At 53.3% G+C, this 21147-nt stretch overlaps 2 protein-coding genes and 1 non-coding gene across 21 annotated transcripts in view; 2 read left to right on the top strand and 1 right to left on the bottom strand.

The window, feature by feature from the left end:
- Positions 1–21147, top strand: part of KDM2B (lysine demethylase 2B) — a 159243-nt gene that overhangs the window by 40884 nt on the left and 97212 nt on the right. For 14 of the 19 annotated variants that reach the window (XM_063614629.1, XM_063614634.1, XM_063614630.1 and 11 more), the window contains 2 exons: positions 8869–8962; positions 10505–10658. In XM_063614629.1, coding sequence (XP_063470699.1) covers positions 8869–8962; positions 10505–10658 — 248 coding nt within the window. Of the gene's footprint in view, positions 1–5168; positions 5555–5968; positions 6157–6879; positions 6991–8868; positions 8963–10504; positions 10659–21147 lie in introns of those variants that run through there. The other 5 variants (XM_055236928.2, XM_063614638.1, XM_063614640.1 and 2 more) reach the window with 4 other exon arrangements.
- LOC134732058 (uncharacterized) lies at positions 17064–20994 on the bottom strand. The gene is made up of 2 exons (XM_063614723.1): positions 18650–20994; positions 17064–17155 (listed from the first exon to the last, which is right to left on the bottom strand). The coding sequence occupies exon 1, from the start codon at positions 20463–20465 to the stop codon at positions 19509–19511; it is 957 nt and encodes a 318-aa protein (XP_063470793.1). The 5' UTR covers positions 20466–20994; the 3' UTR covers positions 17064–17155; positions 18650–19508.
- Positions 17430–17549, top strand: LOC129461290 (5S ribosomal RNA). Its single transcript, XR_008650449.1, has one exon. It is a non-coding gene; the product is annotated as a 5S ribosomal RNA (ribosomal RNA).

The following is a 21147-nucleotide window of genomic DNA, read 5'->3' as shown; positions in this document are numbered from 1 at the left end:
TTGAGACAGAGTCTTGCTCTGTCGCCCAGGCTGAAGTGCAGTGGCGCAATCTCGGCTCACTGCAAGCTCCGCCTCCCGGGTTCACGCCATTCTCCTGCCTCAGCCTCTCCGAGTAGCTGGGACTACAGGCGCCCGCCACCACGCCCGGCTAATTTTTTGTATTTTTAGTAGAGACGGGGTTTCACCGTGGTCTCGATCTCCTGACCTCGTGATCCGCCCGCCTCGGCCTCCCAAAGTGCTGGGATTACAAGCGTGAGCCACCGCGCCCGGCCACGCCCAGCTAATTTTTGTATTTTTAGTAGAGACAGGGGTTTCGCTCTGTTGGCCAGGCTGGTCTCGAACTCCTGACCTCAAGTGATCTACCCGCCTCAGCCTCCCAAAGTGCTGGGATTACAGGCGTGACCCACTGCGCTGGGCCTCCATGATTTTCAGTTGAAATACTTAAAAACGGGTAGGAGTGATAGGAGTTGAGCGGGGGTAGTTGCACCTTCATGGAGACAAAAGATTTGCAAGGAGTATGTTAATCTATTAGTTATCTTATGTGCAAGACGTGATTCTATGTAGTAGTGGGTGGACTTCAGTGCATAAAGCCAAGTCCCCATTCTCGTGGAGCATACATTGTGGTGGGAAAAAAGAGACGGGAAAGCAAATGCGGGAATAATTTAAGAGGTTTAATGGTCATGGAGAAACATAAAGCAGGAAAAAGGATTGGGCTGAATGAATACTGAAGACAAGTTGCATCTCTGCCAATGGCCTTTTTCTTCTGTACCCTGCAGAAATGCATTGGATGTATAGAACCATTTTTCTCGGAAAATTCCTTATAACCATATAGACAGTGACTGTTATTTGGGAGTATTCCTGCATTAGTTGCTTATTGCTGTATAATTATTCTAAAACTTCAGAGCTTAAGAAAAATTTTAGCAGCTTAAAACATCAAACATTATCTCACACTTTCTGTGGTTCAGGAATCCAGGAACAACTGAGCTGGGTGGTTCTGGCTCAGGGTCTCTTATGAGCTTGTGTCAAGATGTAGGCCTTGGCCGTGTGTCATGGCTTATGCCTGTAATCACAGCACTTTGGGAGGCCAAGGGGGGTGGAGCGCTTGAGCCCAGGAGTTCAAGAGCAGCCTGGGCAACATAGTGAGAAATGTTGTGGTGGGGGAATGATGTAGGCCTAGGCTGCAGTCAGCTGAAGGCTCTATGGGCTGGAAGATCGCTTCCAAGATGGTGCATCCCCATGGCTGTTGGCAGGAGGCCTCAGTGCCTTGCCACATATAGCTCTCCATAGGGCTGCTTGAGTGTCCTCATGATATGGCAGTGGGTTCCCCATAGTGAATGGTTCAAGAAACACCAAGGAGGAAGTGAGGAAGTCACAGTGCCGTTTATGACCTAATTTTGAAAGTCACATATTGTTTGCTCCTGCCATATTCTGTTAATTAAATGTAAATCACTAAGTCCAGCTCATACTCAAGGGGAGGAGAATTTAGCTCTACCTCTTGAAGGGAGGTGTATCAAAGCATCTGTAGACATGTTTCAAAGCCTCCACAGTTCCCTAGTTCTATGACATGGGCTCACCTTTTTCACTTAGCACCGCTGGGTTCTGTGATAGATTCCAGAAATGGATTAGTGAGTCTCCTCCCCTCCTTTGCTCCTGTAGAATACAGGTTTGTAGAGATCAAGTTTCTTGTTGGAATGAAGATATGCTGTGGTCTGACAAGCAGTAAAGGAGCTCAAAAGCCCAGCAAAATGGGGACCCCGCATAAAGCATAGGTTTGGCCCCCAGATAATTGATAGTTGAGTGCGTTCTCTTCCCTGTGTACTTTCTGGGGGTGGCAGGAGGAACTGGGGAAATTGTTGGGAGTGAGAACCTGACACACAGAGAAGAGGAAACAGAGGCACTGGGCTGGGCACATTTTGGGGCACATTTTGTGTACATTTTGGGGCTTCTGCTACTCTCACTCCAGCAAGCCTTTTTTTTTCTCTTTTATCCATAGGACTCTGCTTGATAAATAAAATTTCCCTCCCTCTCTCCCTCCCTCCCTCCCTCCCTTCCCTCCCTCCCTTCCTCCCTCCCTCCCTCCCTTCCCTCCCTCCCTTCCTCCCTCCTTTTTTTTTTTTTTTTTGAGACAGGGGCTGTGTCTGTTGCCAAGGCTTCAGTGCAATGGCACAATCATCGCTCATTGCAGCCTCAGAGTCCTGGGCTCAAGGCATCCTCCTCCCTCCTTCTGGAGTAGCTGGGACTACAGGTGTATGCCACTACCCTCTGGCTTATTTATTTATTTTGAGCAGAGTTTCACTCTTGTTGCCCAGGCTGGAGTGCAATGGTGCGATCTCTGCTCACCGCAACCTCCGCCTCCTGGGTTCAAGCGATTCTCCTGCCTCAGCCTCCTGAGTAGCTGGGATTACAGGCATGCGCCACCATGGCTGGCTAATTTTGTATTTTTAGTAGAGGCAGGGTTTCTCTATGTTGGTCAGGCTGGTCTTGAACTCCCAACCTCAGGTGATCCACCCGCCTCGGCCTCCCAAAGCGTTGGGATTACAAACTCAAGCCACCACATCTGGCCCATCCTCTTGAAGGGACTGTTTCTTCTTCTACAATGTAGGGGTCCTGCCATCTCTGCCCTGCCTTCTTCCCATGCTGTTGGGGAGACAGAGCCCACAGTGGATGTGGAAGAGTGTTCACAGGTGGGCAAGATATTTGTTCATGTGGCTGCATTGGAATTCTGGCATCCTCTACTTTTTTTTTTTTGAGACAGAGTCTCACTCTGTTGCCCAAGCTGGAGTGCCGGTGGTGCGATCTCGGCTCACTGCAACCTCTGCCTCCCGGATTCCAGTGATTCTCCTGCCTCAGCCTCCTGATTTAGCTGGGACTACAGGCATGCAACACCACACCCAGCTAATTTTTTTGTATTTTTTTAGTAGAGACAGGGTTTCACCATGTTGGCCAGGCTGGTCTTGAACTCCTGACCTCAAGTGATCCTCCTGCCTCAGCCTCCCAAAATGCTGGGATTATAGGTGTGAGCCACTGCACCTGGCCCTCATCCTCCTTTTCAATCAACTCTCCTTCACATCTGTATAGGGCTTTTATGTCTACATTGCACATTCACCCTTAACCTCAAGACCTACTCTCTCATCAGCCGTGTTTGCTGGCATTATAAATGATCATCCCTGTGTAATATGTCAGATAGGGAAACTGGCCTGGCACAGGGAGGATGCTGTGGGCCATGCACTAGACCCCAGGCCTTTGGATTCCTGGCTTTTTCTCTCAACTGCTCTACCTTTAAAAAAAGAACAAAGAAAGCCAGCATTCCTATGTATATGGACCAAGGCACCGTGATAGACACTTGGCATGCATATCTCAATAATGGAGGCAGGGGTTACTATCCCCATTTTATAGACAAGGAAACTGAGGTTCATAGTGGTTCAATGCAGTTAATGAGTGAGTACAAGGTAGTAGGGTTAGGCGAGGTGCGGTGGCTCATGTCTGTGATCTCAGCACTTTAGGAGGTCCAGGTGGGTGGATTGCTCGAGGCCAGGAGTTCGAGACCAGCCTGGCCAATACAGCAAAACCCCATCTGTACTAAAAATACAAAAATCAGCCGGGTGTAGTGGTGTGCCCCTGGAGTCCCAGCTACTTGGGAAGCTGAGGCATGAGAATCGCTGAAACTCGGGAGACGGAGGTTGCAGTGAGCCGAGATCATGCCACTCCACTCCAGCTTGGGCAAAAGAGCAAGACTCTGTCTTAAAAAACAAACAAACAAACAAACAAACAAACACATTAGGGGCTGGTGAGGCTTGTGGATAACTGAGAAATTCCTTTAAAAGTAAAAAAAAAACGGCTGGCCAAACCAAGTGCTTCTGGGGCCTGGTGTGACCCACGAAGACACCAGTTAGAGGCCCCTGATTAGTGGGACTCTGATCAGTCCAATGTCACAGAGCCCAGTGAAGTAATTATAGGGTTGCTGCAGGGTGCTACGGTTACACAGATGAATCGGATATGGTCCCTGCCATCAAGGAGCTGAGGCATTTGTGACTAAAAATACAATTCTCTCATGTGGATAGCCTGGTCCAGCTATCAGGACTGTCTCCTCTCCTAGCTCATTTAATGCTTTCCTTTTCTTTTTTTTTTTTTTTTTTGGGAGAGGGTCTCCTATGTCACCCAGGCTGGAGTGCAGTGGCGCAGTCGTGATTCATGGCAGCCTTGACCTCGTGAGGTGAAGCAATCCTCCCACCCCAGCCTCCCTGGTAGCTGGGACTACAGGCGCGCACCATTATGGTGGTTGTCTTAGGAGTGAAACGAGATCACGCATGTAAACAGCTATTATTATTATTAGCACTTGGTAATTAGAACCTGTTAATTAATACTGCTCAGTAGTCCTGGTGGCTGGGGTTTGGAGAAAGAATGGAGAGGCTGGAATCTGCCCCTGCAGAGGCTGTGGGACCATTAACAGCCCCCTTGTGGTTTGGGAGAAGGGTGTGGGACAGGGTGGGAGGAGGGCGGGGACTCTGGTGACCTTGAGAGTGGGACTTCTGATTTGAGCGGGATCACCACCTGCAGCTGGAGGTTAGTGGTGAGGTTTGGCTGTAACCTCTGGACTCCTCCTAGAGTTGAGGTGTGTCAGGTAGACCTAATGAGAGGAAAGCTGAGGGACCAGGAGACAGGCTGCCTGGGTGAGCACTGCCTCTGATAGGCTAGTGACCCGAACTGGAGGCTGAACCCGAACTCAAGGCTGGAGTCACAAGCTTCCCTGTTCTTATCTGAAAACAGGAAGAATCCTGGGAATGACTTTCTAGGGTTGTTGTGAAGTTTGGATCAAGTAATCCAGGTACCATAGTTTGGATGATGCGGTGAATATGTATTTATCTCAAAGGATTCTCTCAACCATGCTGTGATGTAGGGTATACAGTCACTAAGCCACCAGGCAGGGAAGGGGTGGTAAAAGAACATCTTAGAATGCAGAATTGAACTTCAGTGCCGAGCAGTGAGGATGCTGTTCAGAGAGGGGAAGTGAGTTGCTTAAGGTCACACAGCGCATGGGCCTTGGACTCAAAGCGGCTTCCCCCTTTTCAGCGCTACCATATTCCGTATCCCACTCTCCCCGCGGCCCTTAGCTCGGGTCCTTTCTATGGCTGTATCTGGAGGGGCACATCTTAGGAAGGTGGCTTTGCTGGCCGTCACCCGCTATGGAACACGGGGCGCAGGGGGGTGGGGAGAGCCAGCCCTACACCCCCACCGGCCGGGCGAGGGGCGTCTCCTGGCGCCGGCCCGCGCTGCTTCCCGGTCGCCCCGCGGCCTCCCTCCGCCTCCCTGGCGGCCCCGCGCCGCGGGTGTTCAGTTTCAGCGCGGGCATGAGCGCAGGCAGCGCCGGGCTCCCCGCAGAAGGAAGGCAGCGAGCGGGGGCCCCGCGTCCTCGGCCGGGGCCTGGCAGCGCCGTGGAGGGGGCTCGGCTCGCGTTGCCGCCGGGAGCGGGGCCGGGCGCGCGTCGAGCCTCCGCAGCCGAAGGGGATGCCCGGGAGCCGAAGGGGACGCCCGGGAGCCGCCGCCGCCGCCGAGGGTAACCGCGGGCCGCGCTGCCCAGGCGCCCCCTCCTTTGTGGCGCTGCGCGGGGCGGGTGTGGGTGGCCTCCCGCCCGCGGGCTACAGGGCCGGCGTCGCGGAGCCGCTCTTTGTGTCTCCTGGGGTCGGGTGCGAGTGTGCGGCGCGCTCTTGGCACCTCCCGCGCCCCTCGGGTGTCAGCGTTCCGGGGCCCCACCCGGCCCTTTCTTCACGGGGACGCCTCCCGAGCCACCGGGGGAGTTACGCCAAGTTGGAGGGAAAAAGGTGGGGCGGGGCCGCCCCGCCTCCGCAGCCCCCAGGCAGCGCCCCAAAGTTGGTGCTGCAGGTGCAGCGACCCTCCTGCCGCCCTCCTCCCCGGCTGGCCCGTCAGTGGCAGGCGGGAACCCCCAGGGGCTCGGTTCGGGGGCTCCCGATGATCTGCCGCCAACTTGGAGGGTGGCTTGCTGCACAGAAGCCACCTGAGCTGGGGGCGGCCGGGGGCGGCCGAGGCCCAGGCGGAAGCCGGGCTAGCCGGCTGGCCGTGGGGAGAGCTTAGCGGCCGTGGCACCGAGCCGGGGTGCCCATGTGACTGCGGTGTGCTTGGGAAGAGGAAGCTGCAGAGGTCAGTGCAAAGGCGTCACGCCAGAGCGAGTGAGCAAGCCAGCCAGGGGGGAGTCCCGGAGCCAGCGCGGGGCGGGAGCGGGGGTGGCCTGTCGCTGCAGGGGCCGGACAAAGCCGCGCTGTCCCAGCCACCCTGGCTCCCCTAATGCCTGCGATACCGGGGTGGGAGGGGCGGCCAGGCTTGGCGGCCAGGAAATGAGGGACACCGGGAGGAGGGGCCTCTCCAGGAGAGGCAGGTCTGGAAGAGGCGGCCCCAGCCCCCCGAGGGGCCTCTGCGTGCTGGAGGGTGACCCAGAGGGCAGATCAGACACAGACTCAACTTGGAGAACTTTCCCTGTATACTGCAGCCAGCTTGCAGCGATTCTTCTCTGCACGTGCTGGGGAGGTCGGGGTTGCGGGGAGCTGGAGGATGGCAGGGTGGGGGTGACCTGGTTAGCCAGGCAGCCCTGGGGCCCGCAGCCCAAGAGGCGAGCTCCTGTCCTCTCCTCTCTGCTGTGGGTACCCGCGGGCATCCAGCTGCCGACAAGAGAAGCACGTTCTCCGGGCTCCGCCCCGCACATACTTAAATTGTTTTCCCTAGACTGTGTTCATCTGAGGCCTGGAGGGGGTGGAAACCAAGGTTAGATTAAAAAAAGAAAAAAAAAAAAACCCAAGACGAAGAGATGGTTTTAGGGAAATGAAGACTAATATTTTGAAGTGGTGCTTAGAGAGAAGAGGCCAGTGTGGTCCGTGGGGGTGGGGTGGGTGAGGGCTTCAGGACCCCCCCTTTCCTTGGAGAAAAGAGGATCACCCAGGCCTTCAGGCGGGGACCCCGCTGGGCCCAGCCGGCCTACAGGTGAGGACGGTGTGGAGCCCAGAGTCGGGACTTTGACCACCCCATTGCCAGCTCCGCAGCCCGCGCCTGTCTTCGTGACAGCCTGCGTCCTGTGCTGTCAACTACACCCCTCCGATGGGGTTGCTAGGCAGCGGGGCTCTGATGTACTGGAAGGCCTTCTGATTTGTCAGCCTCCTGCAGACACATGGTTAAGGCTCCTTCCAGCCTATGGGGAGGAGGGACGCGGGCACGCCGCCTGCATACTGCTGAGCCCCCGGTCCACCTGAAAGCGAGGTGCAAAAGGCAGCCAGAGGGAGGGGGCACCAGGAGCCCTCCGCCTTCTAACTAGCTCAGCCCCACTCCCCGCATTATCTCCACTCGTGCCGGCGCGCTGCTGGCTCCTCCCTGTCCGTCCCCGCCCCATTCCTTCCCTCTTCCCCAAACCATGGAAAGGCAAAGTGCAGCGGGGAAAAGAGGTCAGTGGGGTAAGCATGTGTTGCGGGCTCCGGAGGTGCCAAGGTGCATGGGCGTGAGCGGTGGGGAGGCTGCCCATCCGTGCCACCGGGGCTCTTGTGGGAAGGGGCAAGTGGCGGGGGGGGGTCCCTGGCACCGTCGTGTGCCAGGCCTGGACTTGGAAGCCTTCTCTGTGCCCCCTTCTCCTTAAGCTCTGCCCCACTCCTAAGAGGGCAGCAGTTGAGGGAGGAGGGGAGCCCTGGGTGTTTCTGCAAGGAAGGGTGGGCTCTCCAGCCCTCCATAGGACTGAGAAGGGGATGGCTGCTGGCCGGTTCCTGCTTCCCCTGGATTCACTCCCCCGCCCCAGCCTCCAAGGTCCAAGTTCTTCCTCCTCCTCCTCTTCCTCTGTGCGTGGCCACCACCCCCAATTTAATTTCTCTTAAATTCTTTACTTGTTTATAACAGCCTTACTGAGACATAATTCACAGACCGTTCACCCATGTAAAAGTGTACAATTCAACGGGTTTTAGTATGTTCACAGAGTTTTGCAACCACAGTTAATTTTAGAACATTTTCATCACCCCAGAATGAAACCCTGTACCCATTAGCAGTCATTCCCCATTGTCCTGCCCCCCAGCCCCTGACATGCACTAATCTGCTTTCTGTCTCTATAGATTTGTCTACTCTGCACGTTTTGTATATGTGGGACCAGACACCGCGTGGTCTTTTGGGGCTGGAACCCCCCCTTACTTTTCTAGCTGCATTGCTTACTTGGCAATCAATTGCAGTTTTGTTTTTTTGTTTTTTTGTGTGTGTGGTTTTTTTTTGGTCATTTAACTTTTCCTGTGCATTGCTTCTTTAGGAGTGTTGCATAGTTAGGGGCAGGGGTCTTCTGCATTCTTACGCATTTCTCTCAAGGCCAAAGCTGGCTTGGGGCTGGACCTCTGATTGAATGAATGAGATGAATGGGGACTGGTAATTGGCAAGCTCTGCAGGTGGTTTACAACTGAATTCCAGGGGGCCCAGCTGCTACAAAGGGGGCTGGCAGCTTGGGAGAACTGCAGGTATCCAAGCTGTGAAGGAGCAGAGAGGAAGCCTCTAACTGGGGGAGGGCAGAGGTGGGGCAAAGGTAGAAACCCACCCCGTGTTAGGAACCTGTAAAGTGGCCTGTGGGTTGCCACTTCTCGCAAGAACCTGAAAACAAGTATATCGCTCCCAGCCTCTGGGGTAGGTAGGTGACCAGTGCTTGAGATTTGTCACCTGATCACAGGGGCTTCCCCCGTGGGGAACTCCGATTACATTTGGATTTTTAAAGAAGAAAAAAAGAAAATTTCCCAGCGTCAGCGTTTATAAAAGGGCGCCAGTTCAGGACCTCTGAAGTCCTTTGCTTACCTCTTGTGATTTAGATCTTGACTTGTGTTCTTTCTCCCTGCCTCTGTGCTGCAGGTACTGTCTGATGAGCGTGAAAGGTTGTTTCACCGACTTCCACATCGACTTTGGAGGCACTTCCGTTTGGTACCATGTTTTCCGGGGTGGGAAGGTGAGTTTCACTTGCATTTAACTTTCTATGCATCTCCAGCTGTTTGTGTGGGGAGGGGCTCACTTACCTTTCCCCCTCCTCCCACCTCCCTCCTCCAGCCAGCCCTGCCCCAGGAGTACTTTAAGGATTACTCTTTTTTTTTTTTTTGAGACGGAGTCTCGCTCTGTCGCCCAGGCTGGAGTGCAGTGGCGCAATCTCGGCTCACTGCAAGCTCTGCCTCCTGGGTTCGTACCATTCTCCTGCCTCAGCCTCCCGAGTAGCTGGGACTACAGGTGCCTGCTACCACGCCCTGCTAATTTTTTGTATTTTTAGTAGAGATGGAGTTTCACCGTGTTAGCCAGGATGGTCTTGATCTCCTGACCTCGTGATCTGCCCGCCTTGGCCTCCCAAAGTGCTGGGATTACAGGCGTGAGCCACTGCGCCCAGGTTTTTTTTTTTTTTTTAATTATTATTTTTTTTAAGAGAAAGGGTCTTGCTCTGTCACCCAGGGTGGAGTGCAGTGGCGCAGTCACAGCTCACTGTAGCCTCCACCTCCTGGGCTCAATCGATCTTCCCACCTCAGCTCCCGAGTAGCTGGGACTTGTTCTCAAAGTCCTGGGCTCACGTGATCCTCTCGCCTTGGCCTTCCAAAGTGCTGAGACTGTAGGCGTGGGCCATGGCTCCTGGCCCAGGGTCGCTTCTTCCCCTAGAACCACCTCCTCCTTCTGGAGGGCAAGGTCAAGTTCAGCCCTTTTACATCACATCTGGTCACCCATGCAGGCCTGCTCCCCTCACCCAGTCCAGTGATCTAAGCCCCTTGGGCCAGATTTGAAGCTTGGGTTTGGCTTGAGAACGTCCAGCATTCGTCTTCCCTGGCTGTCATCTCAGCTCCTGCCCTGGGACCTTTTCACTTCAAAGTCTAGTTGCCAACACCACCTGCCTCCAGGAACATTTTGCACTGGGGACAGAATGCTCAGGGTGCTCCCTGTGTCTGCTTTTGTTGTGTGTCCACATGGGGATGTGGGTGTCCTTGATGGAGGTGGGTGCTTCTTGAAAATACGCCTGTGCCACCCTGCTTGGCTGGGTCTGCATGTGCGTTTGTTTTAACTGAACGTGTTGGAAGAAATTCTGGGAGGAAGTCAACCCACTTGATTCCAGATGTTTTTCCTCCTCCTCCAAAGTATGCACAAGCTGGGTTTATTTACTGGGCTATTTTATCTTACAACTTAGGAAATTCCCTTCCTCTCCTTCCCCCACCTCCCAGACAAGCCTGTGGTTCGGGAGAAAGCATGTCCCACCCAGTCTAGGAAGTACTCCCGTCCTGGGATTTCAGCAGGAATGGAGGTTCCCTGAAGGTGGGCACAGCCCTTCCTGCCTCCCCAGAGGCTCTTTGGACCTGGCCTTGCAGAGAGTCCAGAGGGATGGATCTGCCCATCTCTCCACACCCCCCACCCCACACACAGCTTGTCTCGCCCCCTTCCCTTCCCCCGGGCAGGTGGGGCCCTCTCTCTGGGTCTTGTCTGGGCCTGGGTCTCCAGCTGACTGCCTGTGTTTTCTCCCAAGATTTTTTGGCTGATTCCTCCAACGCTGCACAATTTGGCGCTGTACGAGGAGTGGGTGCTGTCAGGCAAACAAAGTGACATCTTTCTGGGAGACCGTGTGGAACGATGCCAAAGAATTGAGCTGAAGCAGGGCTACACATTTTTCATCCCTTCTGGTAGGTTCCAAGGGGCTCTCTCTGGGCTCCCCGAGTCTCCTGTGGCCTGATCCAGGATTTTAGGCCCCCTGAGCGTTGCTCTGGGGCTGGTGGGTTTGACAGGCCATTGGCAGTCCCCGAGGGGAGCCAGCCGTGGGCTGGAGGGGAAAAGCCATGCAGTTTTACCCTCACATCCCACCTGTATCTACCACCTGCGGGCTGGAATTCTCTCTCCCTCGGAGAAGGCCTTGGGCCCTCTCAGGGGAGACTTGAATGCCTGTGCAGGACTTCCTGTGGAGATTGTGTGTTGGGTAATGGGGGTGGGTTTGCCCTGAGGCAGGGTCTGGGGAAGGGCTGTGCATGGCCTCAGGTGGAATTCTGGATCGGCCACTTAGGGGCTGTGACTTCACTTCTTCATGCCTGGGTATTCCCATCTGTAAAATAGGATTAAGATTTCCCCAGGGTGGTCATGAGGGCTGAGTGAGCTAAGATCTCCTTGCCTCCAGTTTACTGGAGATGGATCCTGGCTCAGTCACTGGTAGATGTGGCTAATGACCTAGGGGTCAGGAAATTATCTCGTAGGTTGCATTAATGAAAGCATTCTACCTAGGATGAGGGAGGTGATAGTAGAGGGAGGGGGTCAGGCCACACACAGGAGTTGTGATTTTTTCTTTTTTTTTGAGACAGTCTTGCTCTGTCACCCAGGCTAGGGTGCAGTGGCGTGATCTTGGCTCACTGCAACCTTCACCTCCCAGTTTCAAGCAGTTCTCATGTCTCAGCCTCCCAAGTAGCTGAGATTACAGATGTGCACCAACATGCCCAGCTAATTTTTGTATTTTTAGTAGAGATGGGGTTTTGCCATGTTGTCCCAGCTGGTCTCCAACTCCTGGCCTCAAGGGATTCTCCCTGCTGGCCTCCCCAAGTGCTAGGATTACAGATGTGAGCCACTGCATCTAGCCTGTAGGAAGGAGGTTTTGTTCCTCTTGGTCATTGTACTTTGGAGGTTAAATCAACCTTAAGTGGGGTGCGGGTGTGTCTGGAAAACACATCAGGTGAGATGCGTTTGAAGGAAGGATTGGGTTGCTTTACCTGGGGAAGTGAAGGCATATGGTAACTACAGTCAGCCAGGTGAAGGATTGTCTCCTGAAAGGAGTATATCCGAGTGGTGTTGGAATAACTTGCTCTGTTAGGTAGTGAGCTCCCTGTCACTGGAGGCATACAAGTAGAAAGTAGATATGGATGACTCAAGGTGCTTGCAGAGAATCTACAACTGGGTGGAAGCTTGGACCAAACGATAGGAGTATCCTTTGAGGCCACTAAGATGTTTCTGAGAGTTGGGCTAGAAGCTGGTCTTAGGTCTGGACATCAAGCACTAGTGGTGGTTGTAGTAGCAGTTCCTGCTATGGGGATGGGGCCTCCAACACCTGGGTGCTTCTAGAAAGTTGGGCAGAAATTGGAGACTTCCCTAGTAGGGAGATTTGGGATTTGGAAGTGGCAGGGTTTAGTGTGGGGATGACTTTGTTACCATGGCCCCAGGTCTGTCCTCAGACCTGCTTGGCTCAGGGAAGGGATGGAGCCCTGCTTGGGATGGAAGGGAACTGCACTTGGTGAGCAGCGTTTATGGGGGACACCCTGGCAGATGTGGAGTAGTGGAGACTCGGGAAGGAGGTGGTATCCTCCTTCTAAGCTATGCTCAATCCACTCTGCAGGTATTGCTGGATTGGCCCTGGATTCAAAGGATGGCTGGAAGGCTCTTGGCCTTGCTGCTGACTCTGTGACGTTAGCTGGTCTCTTCCTCTCTCTGCACCTCAGCTCTCTCTACAATGGGGTGGGGTGGAGCTGAACTCTGGGACCCTCAAGTTCCCTCCCACCCCCATCCTCTGAGCCTAACAGGCCTTAAGTCTCTCTGTCCAGGCCTTATGCAGAGCTGGGAGGTGGCTCATCACTTTCCCCCTGTGTGGGATGGCGTGGGTGTTGATGTTGGTGACTTAAGCAAGCTGGGGGAGGTCTTGAGAAGCCTTGGCAGCAGGGGTGTGGGCGTGGCTATCTATTGAAGGCAGGAAGAGGAAATGTGCATTTGAGTTGCTGCAAGCAGGAGTCCAGTTAGGTCCTGGCAAAGACTTCTGGCCTGAAGGGTCATACATTGAGATACCAGGATTTTTTTCCCTGGAGTTTTGGGAAGTAGAAAAGGGACAGTTGGAATCTGCCACCCTCTGAGATACAGGGGTGGGGTAGGGTGGGAGGGTGCAGCATAGTTCAGCGGTTCCCAGCCATTGATTTCATGGACCAGTGAAAAAAAAAACTTAGGAACAGATACAGAGTTGCCAACTTGTAATTTTGCTAAAGATGGGTGTTAAGATCAACAAACCCCATGGTCTATTCTGACACTAAAAAAGTTACAAGTATAAAATGTCAGAATAAAGGATACTACTTTAACTTTGATAGTTTTTCTCATTCTGTTTCCAACCAGTGAAAACTGAAGGACCAGAGACTGGGGTCCACTGACCTAGATTAATATATATTTTTTTTGAGACAGAGTCTCGCTCTGTCGCCCAGGCTGGAGTGCAGTGGCGCGATCTCGGCTCACTGCAAGCTCCGCCTCCCGGGTTCACGCCATTCTCCTGCCTCAGCTTCCCGAATAGCTGGGACCACAGGCACCTGCCACCATGCTCGGCTAATTTTTTGTGTTTTTAGTAGAGACACGTTTTCACCGTGTTAGCCAGGATGGTCTTGATCTCCTGACCTCGTGATCTGCCCACCTTGGCCTCCTAAAGTGCTGGGATTACAGGCGTGAGCCACTGCACGCTGCGCCTGGCCTTTTTTTTTTTTTTTTTTTGAGACGGAGTCTTGCTCTGTCGCCAGGCTGGAGCATGGTGGCGCAATCTTGGCTCACTGCAACCTCTGCCTCCCGGGTTCAAGCGATTCTCCTGCCTCAGCCTCCCCAGTAGCTGAGATTACAGGTACACGCCACCATGCCTGGCTAATTTTTGTATTTTTAGTAGCAACAGGGTTTTGCCATGTTGTCCAGGCAGGTCTCGAACTCCTAGGCTCAAGTGATCCACCCGCCTCGGCCTCCCAAAATGCTGGGATTACAGACATGAGCCACCGCGCCCAGCCCCTAGATGAGTATTTTAGGTCCTCCCCAGGCCTGGGGATTCTCTCCAGCATTCACACCCTCTGAGCCACATACAGACACACATCTGAGATTCATGGTACTTGATTTGTGGCTTTGAGGAGAGAGTCTTGGGAAACCCAGGAAGGGTTTGCAGCTCCCTGGATGGGAGTTTTTCTGTATTGAAGCGGAGAATCGAATTCTGGCATTTCCCACCTCTGACCTGACTTTTCATCGCCACGGTGTGACCTTAGGCACCTCTCCTCCTGCCACACTGACCTCACACCTCCCAGTCCGTGGTTCATGGAGCCTTCAGTTTTCTGAAAGCTCACAGGATGCTGATGGTTTAGGAAGGCTTTCATCATAAAGGGATGCTGGATTTTGTCAAATGCTTTTTCTGTGTCTATTCAGATGGTCATGTGATTTTTTTATTTTTAATTCTGTTTACGTGATGTATCACATTTATCGACATGTGTATGTTAAACCATCCCTGGTATGAAACCCACTCGATCATGGACGGATTATCTTGTTGATATGCTGTTGGATTTATTTAGCTAGTATTTTTTTGAGGTTTTTTGCATCTATGTTAATCAGGGATATTGGTCTTTAGTTTTCTTTTTTTGTTATGTTCTTTCCTGATTTGGGTATTAGGGTGATACTGGCTTCATAGAATGATTCAGAGAGGATTCTCTCTTTCCCTCTCTTTTGGAATAGTGTCAACAGGATTGGTACCAAGTCATCTTTGTTTTGTTTTATTTTTTTGAGACAGAGTTTTACTCTTGTCACCCAAGCTGGAGTGCAGTGGTGCGATCTCAGCTCACTGTAACCTCCGCCTCCCAGGTTCGAGTGATTCTCCAGCCTCAGCCTCCCAAGTAGCTGGGATTACAGGCATGTGCCACCATGCCTGGCTAATTTTTGTATTTTTAGTAGAGACAGGGTTTCACCATGTTGCCTAGGCTGGTCTTGAACTCCTGACCTCAGGTGATCTGCCTGCCTTGCCAAGTCATCTTTGAATGTCTGACAGAATTCAGCTATGAATCCAAGGAAGACCTTATTTATTTATTTATTTATTATTTTCTCATTTTTTTGAGACACAGTCTCACCCTATTGCCTAGGCTGGAGTGCACTGGGCATGATCTCGACTCACTGCAACCTCCACCTCCCAAGTTTAAGCAATTCTCGTGCCTCAGCCTCCTGAGTAGCTGGGATTACAAGTGTATGCTACTGGGCCCGGCTAATTTTTGTATTTTTAGTGGAGATGGGGTTTTTCCATGTTGATCAACCTTGTCTCAAATTCCTGGCCTCAAGTGATCCTGCTGCCTCAGCCTCCCAAAGTGCTGGGATTACAGGCATAAGCCACAGCGCCTGGCTGCCAAGGAAGATTTTAAATGGCACTATTCTTCAGGCTTTATTCCTAGGTAACCTAGGAGAGCTGCCTGGAAGAGGAAGACCATTGAAGGTGACTGAGGAGTAGAATGACCTGGAGAAAGGGGTTTGAGCTTGCCCTGCTGAGCTGGCCATACCTTGATGAGGCAGAGGAGGTGAGAATACAGTGTCAGGGTCAGGACATCAAGGCCACAGTCAGGACATCAAGGCCACAGCAGTGCCTAGGGGTCACCAGGTGTTAGCCTTATAATTATCAGTAAGGGAAGCCAGAGGTGGAAGTCACCCCTGGGGAATAGGAGGTTGGAAACTTTAAGTACCTGGGGTGAACCAGGTGATGTCTTTTTCGTCCGACTCAACCTGGCCTATGGGAGCATCCTGGCCACATTTGTGGGCTCGGCCTCCCCACTCTGGCTGTGCCAGCCTAGGTGAGCTATAGTTAACAGTTATAAGCAATGAACATTTACAAATTTTATTTTATTTTATTGAGTCAGGGTCTTACTTTGTTGCCCAGGGTGGAGTAGCATGGCTTGATCCAGTGAACATTTTATGTACATTATTTATCTTCTCTGCAAGCATTTATGGAAAAATTTAATATTCCCCACTTTTTTTTTTTTTTTTTTTGAGACGGAGTCTTGCTCTGTCGCCCAGGCTGGAGTGCAGTGGCACAATCTCAGCTCACTGCAAGCTCTGCCTCCCGGGTTCACGCCATTCTCCTGCTTCAGCCTCCTGAGTAGCTGGGACTACAGGCACCCGCCACCAAGCCCGGCTAACTTTTTTTGTGTTTTTAGTAGAGACGGGGTTTCACTGTGTTAGCCAGGATAGTCTCGATCTCCTGACCTCGTGATCCGCCCGCCTCGGCCTCCCAAAGTGCTGGGATTACAGGTGTGAGCCACCATGCCCAGCCTCCCTACCTTTTTTTTAAAAAAATTTTTTTTAGGCTGGGCGCAGTGGCTCACGCCTATAATCCCAGCACTTTGGGAGCCCAAGGCGGGCAGATCAGGAGATTGAGACCATCCTGGCTAACACGGTGAAACCCCGTCTCTACTAAAAATACAAAAAAAAAAAAAAAATTATCCAGGCGTGGTGGCGGGTGCCTACGTAGTACCAGCTACTCGGGAGGCTGAGGCAGGAGAATGACGTGAACCCGGGAGGCAGAGCTTGCAGTGAGCTGAGATCACGCCACTGGACTCCAGCCTGGGCCACAGAGCAAGACTCCGTCTCAAAAAAAAAATTTATTTAATTTTTGAGACGGAGTTTTGCTCTTGTTGCTGAGGCTGGAGTGCAATGGCACGATCTCAGCTCACTGCAACCTCCGCCTCCTGAGTTCAAGTGATTCTCCTGCCTCAGCCTCCTGATTAGCTGGGATTACACGCGTGCACCACCACGCCCAGCTAATTTTTGTAGTTTTAGTAGAGACATGGTTTCACCATGTTGCCCAAGGTGGTCTTGAACTCCTGACCTCAGGTGATCGGCCCTCCTTGGCCTCCTCAAGTGCTGGGATTACAGGTGTGAGCCACTGCGCCCGGCTAAAAAAATTTTTGAATTTTGTTTTAGAGCCATGGTCTTGCTCTTGTGCCCAGACTGGAGTGCGATGTTGTGATCACAGCTCATTGCAGCGTTGCCTTGACCTCCTGGGCTTAAACAATCGTCCTATCACAGCCTCTAGGGTAGCTGAGACTACAGGCATGTGACACCATTTTTTTTTAAACAAATAAAGAAAATACCTAAGGCCCAAGATCTCACAGTGACCAGGTCAGAGCAAGAACCCAGGTGTGCCTACTTTGAAAACACATATTCCTAAGTATACCTACTTTGAACCCCAGTAGCTTGGGAGTCAGGAGACTTGGGATCTGGTCCTCCTTCTTGACCCTTGACTATGTGTGAACTATTTGCTCATTTAACAAACTTTCTTTTTTTTTTTTTCCCCTGAGGCAGAGTCTTGCTCTGTCACCCAGGCTGGAGGGCAATGGCGCAATATTGGCTCACTGCAACTTCTGCCTCCTGGGTTCAAGTGATTCTCCTGCCTCAGCCTCCTGAGTAGCTGGGATTACAGGCGTGTGCCACCACACCCAGCTAATTTTTTCTATTTTTAGTAGAGACGGGGTTTCATTATGTTGGCCAGGCTGGTCTCAAACTCCTGACTTCAAGTGATCCATCTGCCTTGGCCTCCCAAAGTGCTGGGATTACAGATGTGAGCTACCAGTCTTGGCTTCATTTAACAAACTTTCTTAAGGGCCCACTTGGTGCCAGATGATGTAGGGGGCCTTGGAGGGGACATAAGACAGATCCCCTCTGTCTATGGCCATACCACCCTGAACGCACTGGATCTCGTCTGATCTCGGAAGCTAAGCAGGGTTCGGGCCTGGTTAATACTTGGATGGGAGACCGCCTGGGAATACCGGGTGCTGTAGGCTTTTTGCTTTTTCTTTCCTTTTCTTCCAGACGGAGTCTTGCTCTGTTGCCCAGGCTGGAGTGCAGTGGCACGATCTCGGCTCACTGCAAGCTCCGCCTCCCGGGTTCACGCCATTCTCCTGTCTTAGCCTCCCGAGTAGCTGAGACTACAGGCGCCCGCCACCACGCCCGGCTCATTTTTGGCCGGGTGCGGTGGCTCACGCTTGTAATCCCAGCACTTTGGGAGGCCGAGGCGGGCGGATCACGAGGTCAGGAGATCAAGACCACGGTGAAACCCCGTCTCTACTAAAAATACAAAAAAATTAGCCGGGCGTGGTGGCGGGCGCCTGTAGTCCCAGCTACTCGGAGAGGCTGAGGCAGGAGAATGGCGTGAGGAGGCGGAGCTTGCAGTGAGCCGAGATCGCGCCAGTGCACTCCAGCCTGGGTGACAGAGCGAGACTCCGTCTCAAAAAAAAAAAAAAAAAAAAGACAGATCCCCTCCCTCCTGAGTGCAGCATGTCCAGCCAGGTGGCATCCAGGGTGGCAGAGGCCAGTATGGGGACCTCATTTGTCATATAAGTGGGGATGGCAGTGCCTGGGGAAGACCCAGGGGTCTGTGACTTTGGCTGGCCTAAAGTTATTTCCCATCCTTGCATTCTAGAAAGAACCACTGAAGACCCAAATATCATGATAGCCCCAGGTATTTCTTATACTCCAGCGAGTCTGAGAAGCAATTCCTTAATGGTGTCACGTGGTCGGGCCTCAGACGATCCATCTATCAAATGTGTCTAAAGCAGGGAAGGGGACTGGACGGGTTGGGGCCGTGGGAAACTGGGCAGTACCTGCTCAGCCAGGCCAGCTAGGGCCAGGTGGGAATCCAGACCTTCCTATTTAGGGGGAAGGCAGCATTTCAGATTGTCATATGGAATGTACTGGCGTGGCACGGTGGCTCACGCCTGTAATCCCAGCACTTAGCACTTTGGGAGGCTGAGGCAGGCGGATCACCTGAGGCTGGGAGTTAGAGACCAGCTTGGCCAACATGGTAAAACCTCGTCTCTACTAAAAATTTGCGTGCCTGTGATTCCAGCTACTCGGGAGGCTGAGGCAGGAGAATGGCTTGAACCTGGGAGGTGGAGGTTGCAGTGAGTCGAGATGGCACCACTGCACTCCAGCCTGGGTGACACAGTAAGACTCTGTCTCAAAAAAACAAAAACCAACAAAACAACAACAAAAGAAATATCCCCATTTTTAAACACACGGTGGCGTGAAGTAATTGGCCCCTGGTCCCAACTATGAGGTCCTTGAAGGGAGAGTATCCTTATTTCATGTCAGCAGCCACAGGGTCGTTCCTGATCCTGGCCTGGTGCAGGGAGTTCACTGATGTCGGTGAAAGAAGCCAGGGTCCGGTTGGGTTGTGGGCATCTGTGAGGTGCCGCTTGCCCAGTTCTGAGACCTCTGGGTTTATTCCTGCCAAAGCCGCAGAGGTGGAGGCAGATGTGGGTGGGGCCTTTGGATTCTGAGTCCTGAGCGTCTTGGTTGTGGGCGAGCCCCACGTGCCCCCGCTGCCCTTCTTGGGGCCCCTCAGGTCACAGAGAATGTGCTGCTTTGTGGATCACTGGCTTCCCATCCATGACTGCATCTGTCCCTGGTCGCTTGGCCTGAATAGCCTCTGTTTATTGCCTTCATATTGTCGATGACTCTGGCTGGAAGCAGGAGGCAGATGCCAGCGTTCCCAGCCCAGGCAGCAGCCTGGGAACACCAGCTCTCATGCTTCCTGGGCTGTCGAGAGGCCATTGGAGGGGGGTACGGATGGGGCCCACAAACACTGTCATTTCCGTGCCTCCTTCTTCCTGAGGGAGGCGTGTGGGTAATGAAGCAGATGTGAGCAGAGCTGGGGGAGGGACGCGGTGGCAGCTAATCCAGGGGTGGCTGCCTGACCCACCCTTGAGGCCCTGGCTGGGAAGGGGAGTGGGTAAAAGCTTCTAGAATCCCTTGAGTGTCTGGGCGTGCAGATCCCCTGCCCCCTCCTTGCAGCAGCAGCTCTCCTCTGCGTTCCTCTTTCCTCCCGCGTCAGGGTAACAGATGTAAGTCAGGTGCGTTGGCCTCTGCACCTGCCAGGAGAACAGGGAGAGTCCAGGGCTGGGAAAGACGGATGCACATGGGCACCATCCTCTACCAGAGCCCTCGTGATCGACTGAGACGACCACAGATACCAATGCCAATTGCTTATATGGATTCAGGACTTGCTCACCAAGTTCCCCAGAAGGGAGGGGAGTGGAGGGGACAGGATGGAACCCCAGCCCCTGGACTTGGGCTTTCTGCAGGGAGGGAGGTGGGCTTGTGGGGCCGTATAAGATGCATCTGCCTGTGCATCGCATGACCCGGTGGTCCCGGGTCCCAGTCTTAGGAAATGTTGCCAGGATAACGGGGATGGCGACAATAACAGCATTCAATAGCATGGTTCCACTTGGTGGAAACATGAAAATGTTGAGATCAGCCTGCAGGCAGCAGAGGCAGGAGACTGAAGTGGATGTGGAGACAGAGGCTCTTTCAGGGCGGCAGCCATGCTCCTGTGCAGAGGAGGGTGAAGGTCGTGGGGTGGGAAGCTGGGGAGCTCGACGGCCACTTGCAGCCGCACAGAGCAGCTGTCTTTCATGGCTCACGCCAGAGACCCTGGGAGCCAGGCACAGAACGAGGTTCCCTAAAGCAAAGCCCTCGTGCCTGTACCCGGCAGCATTGGGCTCCTGGTGATGAGCTTTCCCTTGCTCTCCCCTGAGGATGGCCAGCTCTGTTCCACGCGTTGCCCTGGTGGGAAGGGCCAGCGGCTGAGTGTCCACTGCAGATGCCAGCAGTGGCCTCGCAGTCTGTGCTGTCTTCCAGGCAGGAGCGTTGCTCCCAGCAGCGGTGACCACCCATGACTCAGGGCTGGCGTGTTTCATTGGGGGACAGAGACTGGAACTGCTCAGGCTTGGGGGGCAGAGGCAGTTGCTGTAATTTTCCTCAGAGCAAAATAATAAAGTGCATGGCCGGGAGAGGAGGGGACAGCGGCCTCCAGGGCCAGGCCCTTCAAGGTGCAGGGTCTTGGGGCACCGCCACCCTTCCCTCTGCTGCACCCTTCCCCCGGCCGACCCTCCTCTGTCCTTCACTGTAAGTTGCTCCGCCTCTGTCCGCCCTTGTCCTTATTTCTCTCTGCGTTTCTCCTTTTGCCTCCCCTCTGTATTTCCCAGCCTGTCCCCCGGGACTCACAGGCCTGTGCAGAGCCTTTGATGCAGCGGCAGCTGTGCAGCGTGGTGGCTAAAAACGGAGCTGCTGTCGCTTGCCAGCTGTGACTCATTCAGCAAGTGGCTTCCCCCTTTGTGCGCTCAGTTTCAGCATCTGTGAATTGGGGTTGATTCTCCTCCTGCCCATCCCCTAGCCCCACGCTGTGTGACCCAGCAGCCAGGAGCCACACACATGTCACCTGAGCACTTGCAGTATGGCCACTGTGAATTGCAATGCAGTAGCTGTGTGTCCCAATGAATGAGGGGCTTTCTCCCAGCCTTCATGGACAATGCGGAGCCCGACTTCCCGGGCTCAAAATCCTGATAGGTGACTTCATTTTTCTGTGCCTCACTTTCCTCA

The sequence above is a fragment of the Symphalangus syndactylus genome, chromosome 13 (assembly GCF_028878055.3).
Source record: "Symphalangus syndactylus isolate Jambi chromosome 13, NHGRI_mSymSyn1-v2.1_pri, whole genome shotgun sequence".
In the NCBI taxonomy this organism is placed as follows: Eukaryota; Metazoa; Chordata; class Mammalia; order Primates; family Hylobatidae; genus Symphalangus; species Symphalangus syndactylus.
Note: the sequence above shows the minus strand (reverse complement) of the source record. Positions and strands in the feature narration are given on the sequence as shown.